Source organism: Hemicordylus capensis, chromosome 2 (assembly GCF_027244095.1).
Source record: "Hemicordylus capensis ecotype Gifberg chromosome 2, rHemCap1.1.pri, whole genome shotgun sequence".
Lineage (NCBI taxonomy): Eukaryota > Metazoa > Chordata > Lepidosauria > Squamata > Cordylidae > Hemicordylus > Hemicordylus capensis.
In genome coordinates, this window is record NC_069658.1 from 303,338,421 (window position 1) to 303,360,143 (window position 21,723).

Sequence of the window (21,723 nt, forward strand, 5' to 3'; positions counted from 1 at the left end):
ACTATACATCAATTTCTCACTGTTTACTATGGATCACTTCCATTCCAAAAACAATCAATTCCCAGTTAGAATAAGGTGACGTTGATTACGTGCCCACAAGCCCCTTTCAGGCCATCCTGGTGCCTGGTAACTGCGCTTTAACTGCTCACCTCCCGCCTCTCCGCTATGATTTGTTGCCCCAGACCTGTGAGAGGCACATACTGGACTTTGTAGCCTATGACAGGACCAGCAGCAGCAGTCCATCGGATCTTCAGCAGATCTATTCCCTGCTCCACAAAGACCAGGTTCGAAGGGCCGCTGTAGGCCTCTGTGCCTTAAGGGAAAGAAAGAAGAGGAACATGAAGCTCTGCTCTGGCCCGCCCCAACAGACGCAGCCCTCCATGGGTCCAACAGATATAGGAGGAGCAAACGCGGAGGAATTCAGCAAAGCAAAAGTCTTTTGGAAGAGCTGGAAAGATTTCTAGAATGATGAGTGACTCGGGTCTTCTTCAGTCATTCTAACAATGGGTGCAGTGCACCTGGGAACAGGAGCACACTGGCCAGCCTTTCTCCCTGGATGCTGGAGAACAGCAGACATACAATGTGTGTTGGCACTGGGTGGTGTGACTACACTGCATCTATTTGTAGAAGACCACCTGAATAGGGCTTATATTGACATCTGAAAACACTGGAGGCTAATAGGACTGAATACTACCCACCCACAGGGCAAGGTTAAATTAACATTGGGCTGAGGTCAGAAGCCTAGTGCCCTAGCACACTGATTAGATCAGGAGCTGCCTCCAGGCTTGCTTACGTGTCCCTATGGAAACAGAAGGGAGCAGGGGTCTCTTAACCCTTCACTTGCCACAGCGGAGTGAGAGAATCAGATTCGAAGCAGCAGGCCAAGCCAAGTGCCAATTGCCCCCCAACTTTTTACCTGTTGTCTGCAGGATGCCCCCCGTGCTGGAACACACCTTCCGGGACACCAGTGGCAGTAGACTCCCCAGAATGTTAAAATCAGTAACATAGAAGAAGTAATCTGGCGTGGGCGTAGAGGCCACTTTGGTGAGCTCATTGCTGTCTGCATTCTTGATGCCTAAGCAGGGAAAAGAAGAAGTGAATCAGCTTTCCTGAAGCAGCCGCTGTGTTTGTCCCTTCTATGGGGGTTTCCTCCATCTTTTTCAGAAGGAAGTCTTGTTGGGTGCAAAATGGGCTTTAGTCACTGGATCACCTCTTCAGCACTCCCAGTTGGAGGCTTTGTGAACAATAGGTGCACACTACGTGCAATCCACAGGGGGGCTGTGCCAGTTCCTGGCCTAATTGCTGCTAGTCCAAACAGGCTAGGGGTGCAGGGACTGCAATGGTGGCACCAGCCCTTCACACTTCTTGGTACTGCTTCTGTGATGCATTTGCCTCTTCCTCTTCCATTTCTTCTTCAGAGCTAACATCATTGAGGAAAGAAGCCACCTGCAAGCACCCCAGGCCCGCTGTTTCTGCAGTCAGTCACCCCTCTGTCTGACACGCAGATGCAAAGTTTATTCCAAGCCCTGAACGGCACACTCTTCCCCACACTGGCTGAGCTGACTTGCACATCTCTCCAAGAGTCCCTCTGGACCTAAATTATGCTGTGGGCAGTTGCAAATCTTTCATAATTGTTTTAGGGAAGGGACACATCTACAGGATTGTGGTACAAAAGCAAATGTAATCTATAAGTCATCCTTCCTTCCCCCCAGTATATCACATGGAGTGCTTCCAAGGGAATCATCATTACCTTAAGACCCATTTATTCCAATTAGTCATGGCATCATTTTTCTTTGGTTGCAACCCAGTGCTGATTTATCTTATAGTTACAGTTTGAAAAGTTAGTCTGCAGAAAGGATCCAAAATGCACTGGGAACATTTTTTAAAGTACATGAATGTCATTATTGTGGACTTTCCCCCCTACAACTATCTGCATTACGGTTGCTTCTGTATGGCATGTGACTGCTTGTGCTGCTGAATGGATCATTTCCCCCTATGCCCTTCCACAGGTTCAACTCAGGTGCCAGCAAATCCTTTGAGAGGGGAGGATTTCCTGGATGCATAAATCTAGGCAGCCCATCATATGCTGGCAGTGTTCCTGTCCTCCACATAGGCCTAGTGTGACAAGCAAGAACTGGTGCAGAGGTTAAGCAGAACCACCCCGCTCCCACCCAGCCCTGTTTCCTCTGCAGCAGGGTAAGGGAGGAGCTGGTGGGAACCAAGGACTACACACTGAGGCAAGGGGTGGCTGAGGGATTTATGGAGGGAGAAGGTCCCATGAACTACTGTGTACTGGCTGGGTCCCAATCTCTCCTGAGTGCAAGAACCACTTACCCACAGCAAAGACTTTAATGCCTTGACCCTTCAGCTTCAACGCTACCTTGCCAGCATCATCCTGAGACTTCCCATCTGTGATGAGGATACAAATCTGCATGCGAAAAAGAAAAAGTCATGGAGGGGCCTGAACAAGTAGTGCCAGCTCAGGGCCTCTTTCTGCACTGAGAAGGGCACACAGCTTTTCTATGCCTGGCCAAATTAGGTGGAACTTGGCAGCCGAGATACAGGAGTAACGGCACAGAGTTCTCAGAGAGGGCTTCCTTTCAGAGGATGCACATCAGTTTAGAACAGGTCTTCAGAAAATTCAGCACATACTCCGCTAACTTCAAAACGCACACCTTTCAGAAATAATAATTAAAAAATTCCTGCCTCACAACATGAGTGTGTGTTGCTCATATTAAAATGTCTAGGTTGCTTTTCTACCTGTGAGGCCTTTAGAAGTGGCTCACCATATAAAATCAGAATTAAGCAGCATTAAAACAACAAATTACATGCAATTCCATCCAACAGCACTACAGCCCAAGGGCATAGAGTATTCCTACACACTTCCATCCGGATGGTTTAGACAGCCCATCTGCCCCATCAGATCAGAGACATCCCCTCTGTCTTGATCTGGCACAAGAAGACTCTCTCACGGTACCTTTGGAACATCGGGCCGGAGTTGATTGGCTCCAAAGAAGTTATCTGCCACATAGCGAAGGCCTGCACCTGTGCGTGTGTTCCCACCCTTGTAGTTCAGCTCTTGGACAGCCCTCATCACCTCTGTCCCATTGCGGTACGTGGAAAATACGAACTCCGTCCTGGGATCAAAAGGAAATGAAAGGTAACGAGAAACAGGAGCAGAAATCCCAAGATGTGACAGTCTTTCTCCTGAGTGGTATCTGCAGGAGGAGTTCACTTCCTTATGGAGAACTTCTCTATCACTTCATAGGGCTCCCCACCCCAAAACAAAGCTGAGTCCCAGTAGGATTCTTAAAGAGGTTTCTCTCCATAAATGGAATACTTGGCTCCTCAGGAAAACAAAAGGAGGCTATGTTATAAAAGCAGCTTTTTAAGAGATTGCTCAAGTCTCAAGGGGGCATGAAAACAAACACCCATACATTTCAGTCACTGTTGTGCTCAGCCTGTGATGGTCAGGTCTTAGCCACTAGCCAACTCTGTGTATATGGCAAAGAAGGAGCAATGACGGGTCCTTTTCTCTTTTCCTTGCTAACCAGGAGCATAATATCTCAGGAATGTAGAAGGTTTTCATCACAAACCTACTCGGAAGTCATGGTACCCCTGAAAGGCATACCCCACTAAATAAAAAAAAAATAAGAAAAGTCTGCTCCATCAGACCAGCAGCCCATCTAGGCCAGCATCCTGTTCCAACAGTGAACAGTCAGGTGCCTCTAGGAAGCCTACAAGGAGGGCATGGAAACAATAACCCTTCCCTTAGTGTTTGCTTCAGCATTTGAGAGAGATACTACCTCTGTACATGGAGGTTCTGTAATGGCTAGTAACAATTCATAGACTCCCCTCCATAAGGTTATCTCATGTGACAAAACTTGGAGGGTGGAGGCAGAGATCAGGACTCACCTGGGGTCATCGCTGTACTGCACAGCTCCAAAGCGCACCCCACTCTCGCCCACCACGTTGATAAAAGGCACGACCAGCCCCTCCATGAAGGATTGGACCATGCGGAAGTTGGCCCTTCCAATGCTGGAGGATCCATCCACCAGGAACACAATATCAGCTGAGTAGACATTGGTGCAGACCACTGCAAGGTAATGGCCAGCAGGTCAGAGAGATCCTTCTCATCACGACAACTAAATTTTTTAGGTTTTAATCTCTGGTTTATTTTTAAATTGTTAAATGGTTTTAAGTTTTTTGTATATGTTTTTAACTTGTTTTATGCTATTGTTAACTGCCCAGAGACAAAAGTTTGGGGCGGTGTACAAATCTGATAAACAAACAAACAAACAAACTTGCAACACAAATGTGTAATGGGTATCCCAGATTGTGCCAGGGAATGGCTTACACCAGAGGTTCTCAAACTTGGGTTGGACTAAACTCCCACCATCCCCAGCCACAATAGCTGGGACTTATGGCAGTTGCAGTCCAACAGCATCTGGAGGTGCATGCCTGAAAACCCCTGGCTTGCACCCTTTTATGTGTGGGCCAAAAGCCCTAGCAGAAGCCTTTCAGGGAGGGTGCTGAAGGGTATTCTCAGGATGGCAAAACATTCTTGGCTGCCCTTCACAGCCATGTGCAAATGAGACAGGAATACAGAAGCATGTCAGCCAAGTGTCCTTTACACTGGGAGTCACTCCAATGCCCCACACATACACCACATTCCTTTCGAATTAAATCATTAGGAAGAACTGGCTTGGGGCCCTAGGTCCCACAGGCACTGGTAGAACCGTCTCTATCCAGACAGGTCGATGGGCTTTTCCGTCCTTGCACAGTTCAAAGCCCTGCTCAGCCATGTTGGGCCAGTCACTCGCTGTAAGCCTAATTGGCCTCACAGGGTTGTTGTGAGACACAAACAGGAAAGAGCCATGTGCTACCTTGGGCTCTTTTAAGGGAGGGTAGGATTAAAGCACACAATACAGAAGAAGTGACCTTGAAACTTGCAGTAACTAGGGCAGGGGCAAGAAAGGAAAGGATAGCGAGCACTGGCAGAGGATAAGGAAAAAAAGAGGTGATGGCAGTTTACAGTTTAAGCACAGGACAAGTTTCAGGAGCACTGTCCTACCCAGAACTTGTTCTGAGCATTTTGACGAAGTGGGAGGAAAAGCCGCCCTCCCCAGCTCAGCAGGACGCTTGTCCTACCCTCTTACCAATCATGTGAATGGCCTTACTGTGTGATTGGGAGTAGGGATGGGCACAGACAGAACCATGGCAGGGAGGCTCGAAGGCAGCGGGGATCTTCCTTTAAGAGCAGGGGAGGGTGCACTTACCCCTCCCCGCCACTTTCCCCCCGCCAGCGTCTGTGTTTCTTAATGCCCATCGGGGCAGCAGCATACCTCCTCGCCACCCTGTTGCCCTCGTCTTCCGGATATGACCGGAAGTTGCCAACATGCCTGTGTGTGCTGGCACGGGTGTATGCACATCACGCTCACCCGTGCTGGCACATGCAGGAGCATCAGTGACTTCCAGTCATATCCAGAAGATGAGGGCAACAGGGAGGGAGGTACTTTGATGCCCCGATGGGCATTAAGAAACATGGACGCCGGCGGGGGGGCGGGGGCGGGGAAGCAGCAGGAGGAGTAAGTGCACCCTCCCCCACTCTTAAAGGGAGACCCCCACTGCCTTCGAACCGGCGAAACTGTTGGTTCTTCTGGTTTGGAGGCTCATAAAAGGCCTCCGAACCGGTTCTGTGCACATACCTAATTGGGAGATCTAACCGAGGAAGAGAATGCAGGCAGACCCCATGTTCTGCAACTGGAGATCCATGGGTAAACCCTTACCCTCAAACTGTTGTCACGGGGGTGGGGGGGAACACATCAAGAATTTTTATAGTTGGGAAAACTTGAGTTTACATTTGAAAATTAGACATACACACCCCCTCCCCACAGCAGGTCTTATGTGGAAGTGCAGGCTATGTTGTGAATGCAGCTTTTTAAGAGACAACTCAAGTCTCAAGGGGGTCCAAGTGCCGGTTTGTCTCTCAAAACTCTGGCTTCTTGATCACAGTAGAGAAGCAAATCCTCAGCACCCCAATGGAGCTTCCAGAGGCTGCATTCCAGAAGGAGTTAAAAGGAAGCAAGCTGTGGACCTCTGCCCCTTGCAAATTAGCAGCCAGAGGAAACAGATCTAACAGATCTAACTAATGTATGCTGAAGAAACATTAGTGAGAGCAGAGCATGGGACACTAGACAGGCAGCAGAGTACACCTATGTGAGTCATACATCAGGCCAGAAGTACTCAGGTCAGGGGACTTCTCGTGCAGAGTGGAGGAGAGAAGGTTGCAGACGGCAACAGTCTTCCCTCAGCAAAGCAGACACCAGGCACATACACCAACCTGACTCTCTGCACTAAGTCAGAGAGATGATCAGTATTAAGTTGGGGCTGGGGCAGGTGGATCCATAAAACAAGTTGTCTGTTGTGCTGTGGGAGGGGAACAAATTTGGCAGTTCTCCTTTCCTCACCCTTCTGAGCTGCCAGGAAATACTGACTCAGAATTCTTTGTGAACTGGGTATCTTGTACCAAAAAGAATCCACAGCCCATATAGAAAAGGAGGAGATTGCAGGAGAAGAGCCTGGCTTCTAGTCCCAACTCTCCGTTATACACCTGTTGCTGAAGCCCTTTCTCGGCCTGCTGTCATTTATTCTGCAACAGCTCGTCCCACACTAGCTCCATAAGCAGGGTGTTGTTCTTAGTAAACTGACCGTTCCTCTCCTCTCTCTGATTTTGGAGCTATTGACCTGTTGCCTTTTCCATCATGGCAGTTGAAATTCACATTGCAAGAACCTTGGAGCAGGAATTTGCTTTCTTTTCATACGTTACACTGTAAAGTACCCTAAACTGATGAACACACGTGAAGCTGCCTGTATACAGCATCCGTTCAGAATTGACCACCATACTCTGATTAGCAGGGGCTGCCCCAGTTCGCAAGCCAAGGGCTTTTCCAGCTCTGCCAGTGGAGATCCTTTTTAACTGGAGGTGCAAGAACTGAACTAGAGACCTTGTGCATGCAAAGCATATGTTCTACTACCACTTCGCTGTGGGCCACTGCATTAGGTACATAACAATCAACTTACCTCTCTCTCTTTTCTGAGCCATAACTTGTGCAGAAGCGAAGAGCGTGGCATGGAGCGCAGCAAGGAACAGCATCTCCCCTCTCATTGTGGGAGTCTGTGAGAAAGAGAGAGAGAGAGAATATGGCTCAGCTCAGTTCAGACTAGGAGGCCAGAATTCACAAGATCAGAACCGGTGCTCCACAGCTACGTGAGTGGAGTATCCAACGGCACTTTTGACAGTCCCAGTTAACTTCAACCACACAGATCCTGATGACTGCAAACGTCATTAGAGCACTTACTGCATTCTCTGTAGGTTGAAAGTTCACTCACTAAACTTGCACCTCATCATGGCTGAAAGTGAATAAACACCTCAGGTGTGGCTTATTATTATTATTAATTATTATTATTATTACATTTATATCCCGCTCTTCCTCCAAGGATCCCAGAGCAGTGTACTACATACTAGAGTTTCTCCTCACAACAACCCTGTGAAGTAGGCTAGGCTGAGAGAGAAGTGACTGGCCCAGAGTCACCCAGCTAGTTTCATGGCTGAATGGGGATTTGAACTCGCATCTCCCCGGTCCTAGTCCAGCACTCTAACTACTACACCACGCTGCCTCTCATTATATAAATATTGAGCAGTAGTGTGCTATCATAAATGTTTAAAAAACTAGGGTGTGGGGTGTGTGTGCTGGGATTGGCTAGAGGAGGAGGGGAAGCCACTACCAAAATAAAGAGTACCTACAGAAAGAGTTTTCTGCTTACACCTCTGCAGACATCACACAGTCATTCCTTGGTCACATATCATAATTGTAAAGGCTGGGCAGTCATCTGTCAGGGATGTTGTAGCAGATTCCTGCTCTGAACCAGGGGATTTTATTTATTTATTTATTTTTGCATTTTTATACCGCCTTTCATTAAAAAAATAGCCCCAAGGCAGTTTACAAAAGTTAAAAACATACAATAAAAACACAATAAAAACATCATGCTAAAAGTATAAAAACATATAAAAACAGGCATAAAACAATACAACAGATACAATTCAACAATACAACAGGGGATGGACTAGAAGCTCTCCTTCCAATTCTAAAACGTATGGATCTGTGTGATTCTGTGAAATGGTAGCTGGTCCTTTCTGGTGGAGAATCATGGCAGCCAGACATGGACCACATCACTCCCTCATGTTTTGTGATTGTAGCAAATTAAAGCCTTTGTCTCAGAACAAGCTCACATGAGGGAAAGAAATGCTGAATCATCCCTGCTGAGCTGCCTGGCTAAGCTTCTCCTAAATTATCAGTAGGTTCAAAATGCTGCTGCCACCATCTCTTTTGTCTACAGAAACTCTCAGGGCTTGGCGTGGCAAACCCAGAAAAAACTCTCTTAATTTGGCTCTTGGACAAATACAAAATCTTCCACATGCAAGCCTACACATGGTGAGAAAACTGATAATGTTTGAGGATGTGTTTGCACCAGAGAACTCCCCCGCCCCCCGCCACCTTTTCCTGAGTTAAAAACCAACTTGGAGAGGTCTGTAAAAAGAAAAGAACTAAAAAACGTTTTTCTTCAATTACTACAGACTGCTTCCATCTGAGGCTTTCTCGGCTTTTATATACACTTAAAATACTTAGCAAGTTGTCTTAGGCACACTTAAATGTTTATAGAGTCTTCTGCAACACCCTAGGTAGGGTAGGCATAGGCTAGTGTTTATTATTTCAATTACGTTACAGGTAAACAATAACAGAACAGTATCAGGAATATTCAAAAGCATGCACACAAAAGAAATATAAGTTTCTAATGCAAAGCTTTCCCCTAAATTAATCTTCCCAAAGCCCAGGCTTTCTTTCCTTGAACTCACCAAACTTCAGGTGAGAATTCAAGCTTCCTGCCCTCCTATCTTTCAAAGATCTGCAGAGTCATTCTCCTGCAGCCAGCTTCCATGGCCACATGTCCTCCTATGCACGTCCCGTCTAGCTTCTTCTAACAAAAACCTCTCTTCTTCCTGGTAACAGCTCTCTAGGTCCCACCCACCTGGTGTGCTGATTGGCTGAGCCCTGGAGTTCACCAGCCTGTCAGTCAAGCCAGGGTTCACTTCTGGTTAACTCTTTAGGGGGAGGAGAGTCTGGTCACTACAGTGATCCACAGAAACAGCTGTATCCAGTGTTCCCTCTAACAGGGATTCTCAGATGTTGTTGACTACAACTCCTATAATCCCCAGCCAAAGGCCACTGGAGCTGGGAGTTGTAGTCAACAACATCTGGGAAAACCTGTTAGAGGGAATGATGGGTGTATCTGCGGATAAATACAGACTACATTTGGGGTAGTTTGCTACAGTGTGCATACAATCGCCAGGTTAAAGACTCACATGTAACATTCTTCCAAGAAGTGAAGTAAGAAGAATGTTCACTGATCCTCCATATTCCTGTTTTTGTTCGATGTGAATATGAGGCAAAATAAAATTCTCTTCACTATTTGCTAAGATGTGGAAGACACCAGCCCTTTCAAGCACTCACTTGGTGTACTACAGCTTGTTGCCACTTGGCATACAGCTATCTATATTCACCTCTTAAGCACACTAACCCAATAAACTGGAAACTGCCAGTGATATTGTTTGATTGCACAAACACTCTGTCAGATTGGGCAACAGCCATTAGTACCAGGTGACTGAGAGACCAATGAGGACATCCACCTTGCAGGAAATGATAATCATAGGTTGTCTGATTGTTTGTGGTTGGTTTACACCTTGAAGCATGATTTCCCTTTGTCCTATATGATGTACATGCGGTTGTTCAACCTACCCAAGAGACCAATTATGCTAAATTCTTCACCTCAACCAACTCTCAGCAAAATGAAGATTCCTTGTTGTTTCTCACATACTCCATTCGACTGAACATCCCCTTCTTCTTGCATTATGAGACAGCACAAACAGAAGTGTCCCCTTGGCCTTCTCAAAACAGCCTACTGCTTGCACGACTAATTTATGACCTAATGCCAGACCCATTTCCAGATGAAAGGGGAACTAACCATGAGTTATGACCTATGACATATAACTGTTTCTTTTTCTGTAACTATCTGTAACTGTTTTCTTAAGAATGCTTTGGTGTATAAATGTGCTGCTTCTGTATCAGGTCTCTGTCCTGCTTTGAGCGCGAGCCAAACAGCACCTTTGCTACTTAAGGGCAAATAAAACTTTGATCTTAAGTCCTCTCGTCTGGGCTGATTATTGGGCTCCATCCGCCCAGGAACGAACCTCCCCTATTTGGGGTCAGGGGTACCCCGATACTTCAGTGGCAATCAGATCAGTGTTCCCTATAGAAACTTCTTTCTCTGCTATTAGGGACTTGGTCCTAAAGGGCCAGAGCTCAAGCGCTATCTCTGCCCATGATTCATGATGTGGCCTAATCACTCAACCTTAGTTTCCCATCTGGAAACAATGGAAATAATCATGACCTACCTCATGAAGTTGTTAAAAAAAAGTTGCAAAGTACTGTGCACATTAAAAGGGTTGTCAGATTGAACTAACCATCTGACCACTTATAAACAACAATTTCCAGAGGGGTGGCCATGTCACTCTGTTGCAGAAGAAAAAACAAAGGGGACTTGTATTATTATTACTACATTTATATCCCGCTCTTCCTCCAAGGAGCCCAGAGCAGTGTACTACATACTTGAGTTTCTCTTTCACAACAACCCTGTGAATTAGGTTAGGCTGAGAGAGAAGTGACCAGCCCAGAGTCACCCAGCTAGTTTCATGGGTGAATGGGGATTTGAACTCGGGTATCCCCGGTCCTAGTCCAGCACTAACCACTACACCATGCTGGCTCTCCTGAAAGACTAGCACCTGTAAGACTAACACATAAGCTTTCGTGGACTAGAATCTGTAAGACTAACACATAAGCTTTCGTGGACTAGAATCTGTTTCATCAGATGCAAGAAATTTGACCTCACCTTTTACATTTTTTTCCTTTTTCTCTATTTAACTACCAACTGAGGATAATAAGTGATGCATCTACTGATGTGAACACCAGTCTATGAAAAGCCCCAGTATCCCATCAGGGTCACTTTGGGGGCATTGAAATTCCTCCCACTTAACCAGAGGCAGAACAAACGACAACCTTAAAGTAGCAAATACCATGACATGCAATAATGCATTCGTGAATCAGCTTAGGCCTCAGTGCCTCCTTGTTATCCAGAATCTTCAGGCCATCTATACATCAAATGGTGCAGTGAGGAAATGACTTGACTAGCAAGCCAGAGGTTTCCGGTTCGAATCCCCGCTGGTATGTTTCCCAGACTATGGGAAACACCTATATCGGGCAGTAGCAATATAGGAAGGTGCTGAAAGGCATCATCTCATACTGCGTGGGAGATGGCAATGGTAAACCCATCCTGTATTCTACCAGAGAAAACCACAGGGCTCTGTGGTCGCCAGGAGTCAACACTGACTCAACAGCACACTTTACACAATAAGTACCACCCTGAGCCATTTTTGGAAGGGTGGTATAGAAATTGAATTATTATTATTATTATTATTATTATTATTAATACTGTAGTACACGACAAGCCACTTTAAGTGGCAGTGGGAAAATGCTTGACTAACAGTGGGAAAATGCTTGAGAGCCAGCGTGGCGTAGTGGTTAGAGTGCTGGACTAGGACCGGGAAGACCCGAGTTCAAATCCCCATTCAGCCATGAAACTAGCTGGGTGACTCTGGGCCAGTCACTTCTCTCTCAGCCTAGCCTACTTCACAGGGTTGTTGTGAGGAGAAACTCAAGTATGTAGTACACCGCTCTGGGCTCCTTGGAGGAAGAGTGGGATATAAATGTAATAACAACAACAACAACAACAACAACAACAACAACAAGCAGAAGGTTGCCGGTTCGAATCCCCACTGGTACTATATCGGGCAGCAGCAATATAGGAAGATGCTGAAAGGCATCATCTCATACTGTGTGGGAGGAGGCAATGGCAAACCCCTCCTACCAAAGAAAACCACAGGGCTCTATGGGTGCCAGAAGTTGAAATTGACTTGACAGCACACTTCACCTTACTGTAGGTGAAGTATACTTACACATCACAGTACTGTGTACTTACACATCACAGTACACAGTCCATTCTAAGTGTGTGCGATCCTATGAGTTTGCAAGGTTGGGGAGATCCAGTGGGTAGAAATAAGTGTGAGGTGTATGTGCAATGACATGCATAGGCTGTTGTACGTGTGCAAAGAGCAGACTGCACACCCACCCATCTGGCAGGTGTGCAAGGACAAGCACAGAAGCAAGGGCGTGATGTCTCTTTCTGCCCCTCCCCTAAGGGCTTCTGTTGACCCCTCATTTTGTGTGTCATGCCCTGCAACCCCAATGACAGGCAAGCAGAGCCTTGGAGGGAGCTTCTTTAAGAAGCTTTGTGAGAGGAGTGCACTGAGGAAAGATCTTAGCCTCAGGGCAGAGGGTGTACACAGGCAGCAAAACCCAGCCTCCCAGGCGCGGCTGCCCAGCCCTAGTTGAGCTCGCCTTTCCCTTTTTGCTCTTCTAATGGTTTAGTGCCAGGGTTTCCTGGTTTCTTAGATTTCCCCCTTTTCTCCTTCTTCTGCTTTTGCTCCACATCTTTCCTTTACTATGTAAAGTGATGCCAGTGCTCATTTCACTGCTATTTCTGCAGGATCAGTCCCCAAAGGAAGCATGGATTAATTCACAGGAGACTCCTCTGGGAGAGTGAAGGGGTTCTCCTTCCCAGTGGCTCTCACAAGCGCGACAGCCAGGACTGTGCCAGGAAGCTATTTCACTTTATCTGATGGCACCCCAGATTTCTCTGCACAAATATAGTGGTTCAGTGCCACTATAAAGGTAAAGTTGTGCCGTAGTTGTGCCACGCAGTATGAGATGATGCATTTCAGCATCTTCCTATATTGCTGCTGCCCGATATAGGTGTTTCCCATCGTCTGGATAGCCCAACTGTAATAGCCTTGGGATGCTTCTGATGCTAGTCAAAACAGTGCATCCGGTGGACAGCAAGGGACATAACCTCAGAGACCTGAGTGCAAATGCTAGCTCAGCCACAGGTTATTTCTATCACTCAGTTGCTATCACTCAGGCAAGTTGCTGTCACTCCGGCCCTTTCCACACACAATGCATTGTGGTTGCTACTGGGTTGCACAGGCTGCACACAGCTTTCCTCAAGAAAATGCTTCTGTTGCAGGGTTCTGTTGCATGCATTTCTGCAGCCCTAGACTATATTTTATTGTCACTGGGAAAATGCAATTCTTTCCCCCATCACTGAATCCATTTGTATTGGGACCAGCAAAGCTTCCTCTGCTCTGCACCAATGCAATCACACTTGATTAACTTTTTGCTTTAAAAACCACCCATATCATTTCCTTTAGTTTTTTGACAGCTGTAAAGTTCTTTTCTACAGATACAGCATTCAACTGCTCTAATTTTCAGGTACAACTATTGTCACAAGGTTATTCCCCCCACTCCCTCCATCAATATTGTATGGACTGGATATTATGTGATCACTTTTAAAATAGAATGTGTAGGGAAATTCTACAAAGGCTAAAATGTAGCTTTGACTTCATCAAGATAATCCCTTAGACTGTTGGGAAAGTGGGTGCCACGGGATGTAGTGATGGGCATTAGCTTGGATGGCTTTGAGAGGGGCTTGGACAAATGCATGGAGAACAAGTCTATCAATGGCTACTAGTCTGGTGGCTGTGGACCACCTCCAGCCTCAGAGGCAGGATGACTCTCAATATCAGTTGCAGGGGAGTAACAGCAGGAGAGATGGCAGGCCCTTACCTTTTGCCTGTGGGCTTCTGGTGGGCCACTGAGGGAAACAGGATGCTGACTGGATGGGCCTTGGGCCTGATCCAACAAGGCTGCTCTTGTTCTTATGAACATGCAGCAGAGACGGCACATCTAAAGAGTTCTATACACATTATATGCAACCCAAACAGAATTGCTTTTCCTCACAGAAGAACCATCTTTGCACAACTAGTGAACAGAGCAAACTGGAATCCATGCTCAGCCCCAGAGGCAAGTCATTGTCTTTCCACCTAATCTACCTCACAGGGTTGTTGTGAGGATATCCCCATGTATGAAGTGCCAGTAATAACAGTACTTGGCATTTGTGCAGCACTTTCAAGTCATCCAAGCACTTTGCGTACATCACTTTGTTGTAATCCTCACAACAACCCCGTAAGGCAGGCTAGGGCCACGTATGTATTTACTACTCCCCCCTTCTCCAAGTTGCTCAGGGCTGCCTCTCTCTACACAGATCACTTCACCACCACCACCACCACCAGAACTCTGTGGGGTTGGCTAGGATGAGAAAGAGTGAGTCGATCAAGGTCACACAGTTTATATTTACCTATGAAACTATTCCCACATTGCAGGTGGAGGGGTCAGGCTGCGGGTGATGACATTGGAAGCCGGGGCTTCTTTCCCAGCTCAGCCGCCGCACTACACACCCCGCAGCCAGTGGCTCCCTCTCATCCTGAACTTCTAAGGAATAAGAAGGCAAATGTGACCGAGAGAGGAGGAGGAGGAGGAGCAGAGAGGCGGCCTGCCTTCGACTCCGAATCCCGGCTCCCGCCCTCTCCACGGACTCTCTCCACGGACTCTCTCCCTCAGCAGGGGAAGAAGGCGGCTCTTCTTCTGCTCTGCGGGGACTCCGCTGTCAACGCGCAGGGCTGCAGCGCGGGCGGAAAGTGCGGGGATGGTGGCAAAGGGCGCGGTGGCCGGCCCGGCCGGCAGCACCTGGGCGAAGTGGGGGAGCTGCACAGAGCCCAGAAAGGAGACACTTCTCCTTCTGCCTCCTGGCTGCCTGCCCAGGCGGGGCTTTATCGCCCACCTCCCGGCGCCCTTGGGCTGCATGCACTGAGAAAGCAGTTAACAAGTTTAAAGAGAGGGAAACAGCTGGGGTACAGGTGGGCACACGAACAGGCGAGAGGCTAGAACAGCCTGCGGAATCGTGTGGGCTCACCCGCGCTTCGACTGGGAAGGCAACTGTCTGGTGAAGAAGTGAGTGCCTCTGAGCAGGTGCAGAGTGCGCCCTTCCCCATAACCAAGCGAGCCGCGCAAGGCCAGGCTAGGGTGTGATTTCCAAGCAGGCTTGAAGCCTGTTATGCTTCCGTACAGGCACCAGAGGGCTGCGATCGCCTACGCGCTTCCATGGGTGGAAGCCCCCCTGGACGTGGTTCTTACTACCGAGCCCTCCACGTGCCATCACGGATTGGGCTGCAAAGCCTGGAGAAAAGCCCAGTGGATGCCCCGCCATGTGTGAGGCGGTGGTGCTGGGGAGCGGGGGAATTGGAGGGCGGGCGAGCGCGGCGGCGGCGCCTCGGTTTGCTCTGCTGCTGCTCCTCCAGTCAGCGGGAGATCAGCAGCGCGGCAGTGGAGCGGGAGAGAGATCGCCGCTGCCCCCGCCGGCGCCGGCCCGGAGCATCCCAGCCAAAAGACCCCCCAGAGTGACGCCGCCGCCAGCCTCCACCTGGCAGGCTCCCCGGGGGCCGCTCTGCGAAAGCAGCTGCTCTTGGCAGGGAAGGATCGGCTTCCCTCCTCGAATTAGGCGGGAGTTACCTGCTGCCGCCGCCGCCGCTGCTGCCCGAGAGCATAGTCTGCAGAAGTGGCAAGCTGAGCTGGGACCAAGCCGCGGCCGCCGCACTCTGCCGCCTCCTCAGCGGGACCCCCCTTCAGCTCCTCCCGCGATGCACATCAGAGGGAGACAGAGCCGAGCGACTTCCCCCAAACAGCCGAGAGGGCATCTGCGGGGGAGTCCCAGTGACGCTGCTGCCAAGCGGGGCGCGCGCGCGCGGGGGGGGGGATGTGTGGCTCGCTAGCCCCTCCCCCTCCTCGCTGCTCTTGCCGCTCCTGCTGCTGCTGCGGCCCCTCGGCTTGGCCCCCAAGACAGAGAGTCCTCAAGCCCTCCTGGCTGGCTTTCAAGATCCGTGGGGTGGCGGCAGTGGGTGCCTGCTGCTGCGGGCTGCACCTCCAGCCCAGCCCCTGCTCCGCCGGCAGCCAATGGCCACGGAGCCCTCTCAGGTGGGAGAAAGAAGGGGCTGCTTCGCTTCTTGCATGTCAGCGAGCTGGGAGTGGAGCTGAGCAGGCCACACCCGGGAGTCTCGTCTCTGTGGTTGTGGGCTGTTTGTTTTTTTTTAAATTGTTTTTCTATTTTCTTTGCCTTTCCAAGAACAAGCCAATAGCCAAACAGGAAGGGGCAACAGCAGCCTTGGGAAGTAGCTCACATTTGCTCCAGTTTTACGCGCCTGAATGAAGACTGAATGACAGTGACTCGCTTAAGCCGGACTTGAACTGCCTTCAGTTCAAGGCAGAGGAGAAACTTGAACCCAAGACGCCTCAGATGCATGTCCAGGACTCCATCTGTAAGACAACCCTGGCATTCCACCATAAGTCACAATAAATCTTCAGTAGGAAGTCCAGGTGTGGGACAGACAGGCTCTTTACTCCCAGCCTCAAAGTGAGATCACTGGGCCAGGTAATCAGATCTTGAAACTGAGTTCAAATTGACAGCTTCTAGAAATCGTGACTCTTATTGTGGAAGTTTGGTACCAGAAGAGTAAGTTGCTGGTCTCATCATTCCTATCTTCTTATGTTGTTTCTTACCATAGCAGAAACTAACGACACCGTGGCCTCTTAGCAGCCAGTGTTGAATGGCATGTTCTAAATGGATTTCCCTCATATTTTTTGATCAATGGACATTTAACAGGGAATAGAGATAATGAGATCTGAGAGTCATTAGTCTAATTCACAGATTGCCTGCACAAGATGCTGGGACCAGAGTACTAAAAAGGACTGAGGGGGCAGAATTTCTTCTATGTCACAATTAAGCAGCAAATGGGTTGTCTTGAAGATGATGGGAAACTCAGTTATAGGGAATCTCTCTAGGCCCGGCACTCTGAAGAGGAGCATGATATAACCCTTGCAGAGTCTTTTTTCTTTTTCTTTTTAAGAACAGATTAATTAGCAGATATTTCCTTTACATTTCGATGGCATTCACCTAAAGACACAACTTGGAGGACAACTCAGTCAGCCTTCATGCACTAGTGGCAACTTCCTCTGTAGAAAATGTGGATGCACCACCTTTAAGAACCGCTCCGAGCCATTTTTGGAAGGTATAGAAATCAAATAAAATGTAACATAGGATAAGTGAAATGTACATCTATTTTTGAAACCACAAATATAAGATTACATCCTTATACTCTGTGTCTGAAACAATATAATTACTATCTCCTGGTTCTATACACATAATCACTCCAGTGGATGAGAATGCCCACTTTACCTATAATCATGCAGACACACTTCCCCAAATGTCAAAATAGCAGCCTCTCTCATGCACCCCTCCCTTTAAGCAGCAAGGAAACTTCTCTTGAGCCAGCATCACTCTTACTTTGCTTTCCCCAGGTCAAGATTAAAGCATCCTGATCTTTAAGATTCAACGACTCTATAGTCAAAGCGTTCAAAAGCTGATTAGTTCATCTGAGGTCAACATGCCTTCAGCAACTGTTTAAGGAAGGTACAGAGTGGGATGAGGTAGAGTTAAGCGAAAGGCTTTCACAGAAATAAAAACACTAATGAAACGTACTTTTCAATTTGCACTTAGATACCTAAAACTCAGCCTTTTCCAACATGCCACGACAAGACCGTGCCTTGGAATTTTCTGAGCAACGTCATACACCAACTGAAGAGCCTGCTTCCCATATAAAGAATGCTCCATAGGGGACCCCACTTAATGCACTTCCCCTTCTGTTTTCAAAACATGAAATTCAGATGCACAAGTTTACCCTATAATCATCTAGCTATGTATCGCATATTGCAGTCTGTTGGCTCCTTGGTTTGCAATTTAGGATCAATGCACATGGACATCCTTCCCACTTATGGGAACACCCCCTGCTTTCCTTTGATGATTACATTTACATGTTTTATATCTCGCTCTTCCTCCAAGGAGCCCAGGGCGGTGTACTACGTACTTAAGTTTCTCCTCACAACAACCCTGTGAAGTAGGCTAGGCTGAGAGAGAAGTGGCTGGCCCAGAGTCACTCAGCTAGTATCATGGCTGAATGGGGATTTGAACTCGCATCTCCCCGGTCCTAGTCCAGCACTCTAACCACTACACCACGCTGGCTCATGGCTTCTCTCTGCTTGTAGCAAACAATAAGCTTACCATGGGCAGATGTTCCAGGTTTGCATCCTGGTTCACAACATGGGTTTCAGTGGTGGCACACAGACCACTCCTCTTCACAAGCAAGAGGAATCAGCAAAGGCCAAGAAAAAGAGAAGCTGAAAGAAAGAAAGTTTGTGTGTACACTGGTCCTTAGAAATCCTATCGGGAGGAAACGAAAATGGATGCTACATGTGGCACTTTTGACCTTTTGAGCTTCTCTCCTGCTGTTGGTGTACGCAAGATGGAAATACAGTTCCACATGCACATGCGTTCAGGTTTTCCATCTATTCATGACCGCGAAGGAAGCTGGATGCACTGTACAATCATATCTCAAATGCCTTGCAACTTTTATGCCACCTGTGAAAAGAAGGGTTCTAAAGTGCATTTTTAGTGCGCCAGCCACCATTTCCCCCCCACAGAGTAGAACTCATTTGCCAATGAAATGTAACCCAGGGGCATAACTATAATAGGGCAAGGGGAGACAGTTGTCTGGGGGCCCACTGCCCGGGGGGGGCAGAGGCAAATCACATGACTGACTTCCCCAGCCGCACACCCGCCCAGGCTTTACCTCATGAGCTAAGCTTCAGTGAGGGGGGGGGCATTTTAAAATCTTGTCTCTGGGCCCACTCCAACCTTGTTACGCCCCTGATGTAACCAGACCTCCCTGTATGAAAATGTATCTTTCTACTCTTAACAGGCATCATATTTTAGAAGCCAGAAAATTGTGCCAAAACATTTTGCCTCCTTATGCATTGCAGAACTCTGGAGGAAGGCAAGTTGAGAAAAAGGAAACAAGCCCCCAAGTTCAGCAAAGAACAACGATCAGCAGCGGAAGAAGCTGCCATACACCCCACTAATGCTAGCTCCACCTTCCTGAGAATATCCCCACATACACACTCTGTCTGCTGCCCCATACAGTAATGTATACACAGAGGCGCTCTTACCCCTGGACTTTGGGGCTGAAGTCCAGGGCCTCCACAGCCCCTGGGCCCCCCCAAATCCTCTTTAGTCTGTCCTGGGTGGAGTGGTCGCCTGGCCGAGCATGATGATGCTTAATTTTCAGGGGGTGGAGGCTCCAAAGGTCCAGGCTCCAAAATTACTGAGGTGCACCTCTGTGTATATACAGTGAAGACCAAAAGGCAATTTGCTTTCTCTCATGCCAGGGGTCATGTAGCTGGAAGCCTACCCATGAGTTGTTTGTGCCTTTCTTCATAGGAACATAGGAAGCTGCCTTCTACCGAGTCAGACCACTGGTTCACCTAACTCAATATTTTCTACACACTGACTGACAGCAGCTCTCCAAGGTTTCAGGCAGGGGTCTTTCCCAGCCCTATCTGGAGATGCCAGGGATTGAACCTGGGACTTCGGCATGCAAAGCAGATGCTCTGCCACAGAGCATCACCCCTCCCACTTCCATCCACATCTCCAATCCCCAAACACTTTCAAGATGGTTTTCTTCCAGAAAGGCCATGTGTGCAGATCAGCCCTAGAGCACTTCGCTGTGCTTTAATTCAAAGGAAAATAAACTGACAGGGTGAAGGTGAAACTGACGAGAATGGTTGCTTGTGTACAGACCAATTGCTTTGCATTGCTAGGGATGGAGAGGCAGGTGGACAGCTCATGGGGAAAGGCAGGGCTAACACCACATTTTAGGTTGGCATCTGAGTCTAGTAGCAGCAGGGCACCGTTGGCCAGCTAGGCAAGTGAGGGAGTGTGCTCTCTTGTGCACTAGGAGGGTGCTTTAGGGTGGGGGTGCCATTTAAACTCAGGAAAGCATCACTTCATATAATTCAAATAATTGTGTTCCTTAAACTCCTGAGCTGGAGCTTTCTGGGAGCCATGCATCCTCTCATTGGCAGTTGTTAGATTCAGTTGCTAGATTCATTTCAGCCTTGCTTTAGGTTGGAGAAGGGGCACGGACACATTTTTCAAAAGACCCGTTGCTAGCCAGTCATGAAAACTATGATACATACACTGCAGGGCTCGTTCTCAATCATCCCACAGGCCCCAAACACTGCCTGCCTGAGTATCGGACATGTAAACTGAGCCTCTTGCAGCTCTACAGCAGACCTGCACAGCTTGTAAACCAACCAACCAAACACAGTCCGCTAGCCACGTCTTTCCATAGTGGGCTGCCTACCAGAGTAGACCGCCTCCCAAGGTGGACTACCAGCCAGAGCTTGCCAACCCCTCGGTTGTTTCTGCATGCCGGAGAGGTTCTCAAGCACCTGCCAGACCACCACAAAATGGGTGGTGGGCTGTGTTTGGCTTAGTGGGTCACAAGATGTGTAGGCCTGCTCCAAGGTGTCTACAATTAGCTCCCAGCAGACAGGTTTTTGTCCTGGAAGCCAGAAAGGGCATTTAGCTTGTGGGAGACAGCACCCCCCTCCCCCTAATCTTTAATTCCAGTCATAGAAGCAAGCTTGACACAATACAACCAGCAGAGGGTGTAAGGGCTTGCACTCAATAGCCAGTGCTTGACTTAACCTAGTTAAGGCTTCACCTTTACCTCTGCATAGAAAGGCATTCTTAATACCACTCCCTCCTGCTTCAGAGAGTTATCACTCACCTGGGTCTTCCTAGACAACCTGTCTTTTTGCAGTATAAGCTCATTGCCATTGCCCAGCTGTTTCCCTTCCTGTTTCTGCTTCCCAGACTTTTTTTTTTTTTTTGCTTTTACCTTGGAAATGCGCTGATTCTAGCCTCTAGTGTTGGTATTGCTATGATGATCGCTATTAGAATGTAATTGTCTCCTAGAGGCACCTGATGGTTAGGGAGGAGCATCTGGATGCTTGAGTGCCGAAGGTTCCAAATTCCCTCCCTGGCATCTCCAGACAATAAAGGGTTGATAGGAGAAAGACTCCTGCCTGCAACCTTGGAGAAGCTGCTGCCAGTCTGCATAGACAATAATGAGCTAGATGGACCAATGGCCTGACTCAGTAGAAGGCAGCTTCTTATGTTCCCTATACTACTACTAAACCCCTTTAAATAGCCAAAGCACTTCTCATATACATAATATTATGGCCATCTTACAACAATTTTATAAAGTCTGTTAATAATTATCCACATATGGCAGGTGTAGGGGAGGCTGAGAGGAAGTGGCATGGCTAAAGCCATCTAGTGAGCTCATGACAGAGGTAAGATTCAAACTGGGGATGGCCTGATTGGTAGCTCAGTTTCTTAGCTGTCACACTACACCATTTCTCAGGTGGTATTGGTTACTGTCTGTAATGTCATTAGTGGTCACAATACAACTCTTCCACCCTGTTATGCTTGTGATGCTATCCCATGCTTGACCTATTTTATAATCAACTTCTTCTTCTTCTTCTTCTTCTTCTTCTTCTTCTTCTTCTTCTTCTTCTATATCCTTGGCAGCTGCCTACTCCCTCGCTGTGCTGCTAAGATGGCAAAGTGTACACCAGTAATTAGGTTTGCTTTCTTTTAAGCAAAGCAAAGGTTCAGGAAGCAGCAAGGCTACCTCTT

At 48.0% G+C, this 21,723-nt stretch overlaps 1 protein-coding gene across 9 annotated transcripts in view; it reads right to left on the bottom strand.

The window, feature by feature from the left end:
- COL7A1 (collagen type VII alpha 1 chain) overlaps positions 1-14,536 on the bottom strand; it is a 216,234-nt gene extending 201,698 nt beyond the window's left edge. For all 9 annotated transcript variants that reach the window (XR_008316932.1, XR_008316931.1, XM_053299561.1 and 6 more), the window contains exons 1-7: positions 14,428-14,536; positions 7,084-7,177; positions 3,916-4,096; positions 2,978-3,137; positions 2,335-2,428; positions 917-1,075; positions 150-313 (exon numbers count right to left, since the gene is read on the bottom strand). Coding sequence is in view for 7 of the 9 variants with exons in the window: in XM_053299561.1 (XP_053155536.1) it covers positions 150-313; positions 917-1,075; positions 2,335-2,428; positions 2,978-3,137; positions 3,916-4,096; positions 7,084-7,168 (843 nt within the window). In the remaining 2 variants the exon portion in view is untranslated. The remainder of the gene's footprint in view (positions 1-149; positions 314-916; positions 1,076-2,334; positions 2,429-2,977; positions 3,138-3,915; positions 4,097-7,083; positions 7,178-14,427) is intronic.
- Between the last annotated feature and the right edge of the window lie 7,187 nt (positions 14,537-21,723).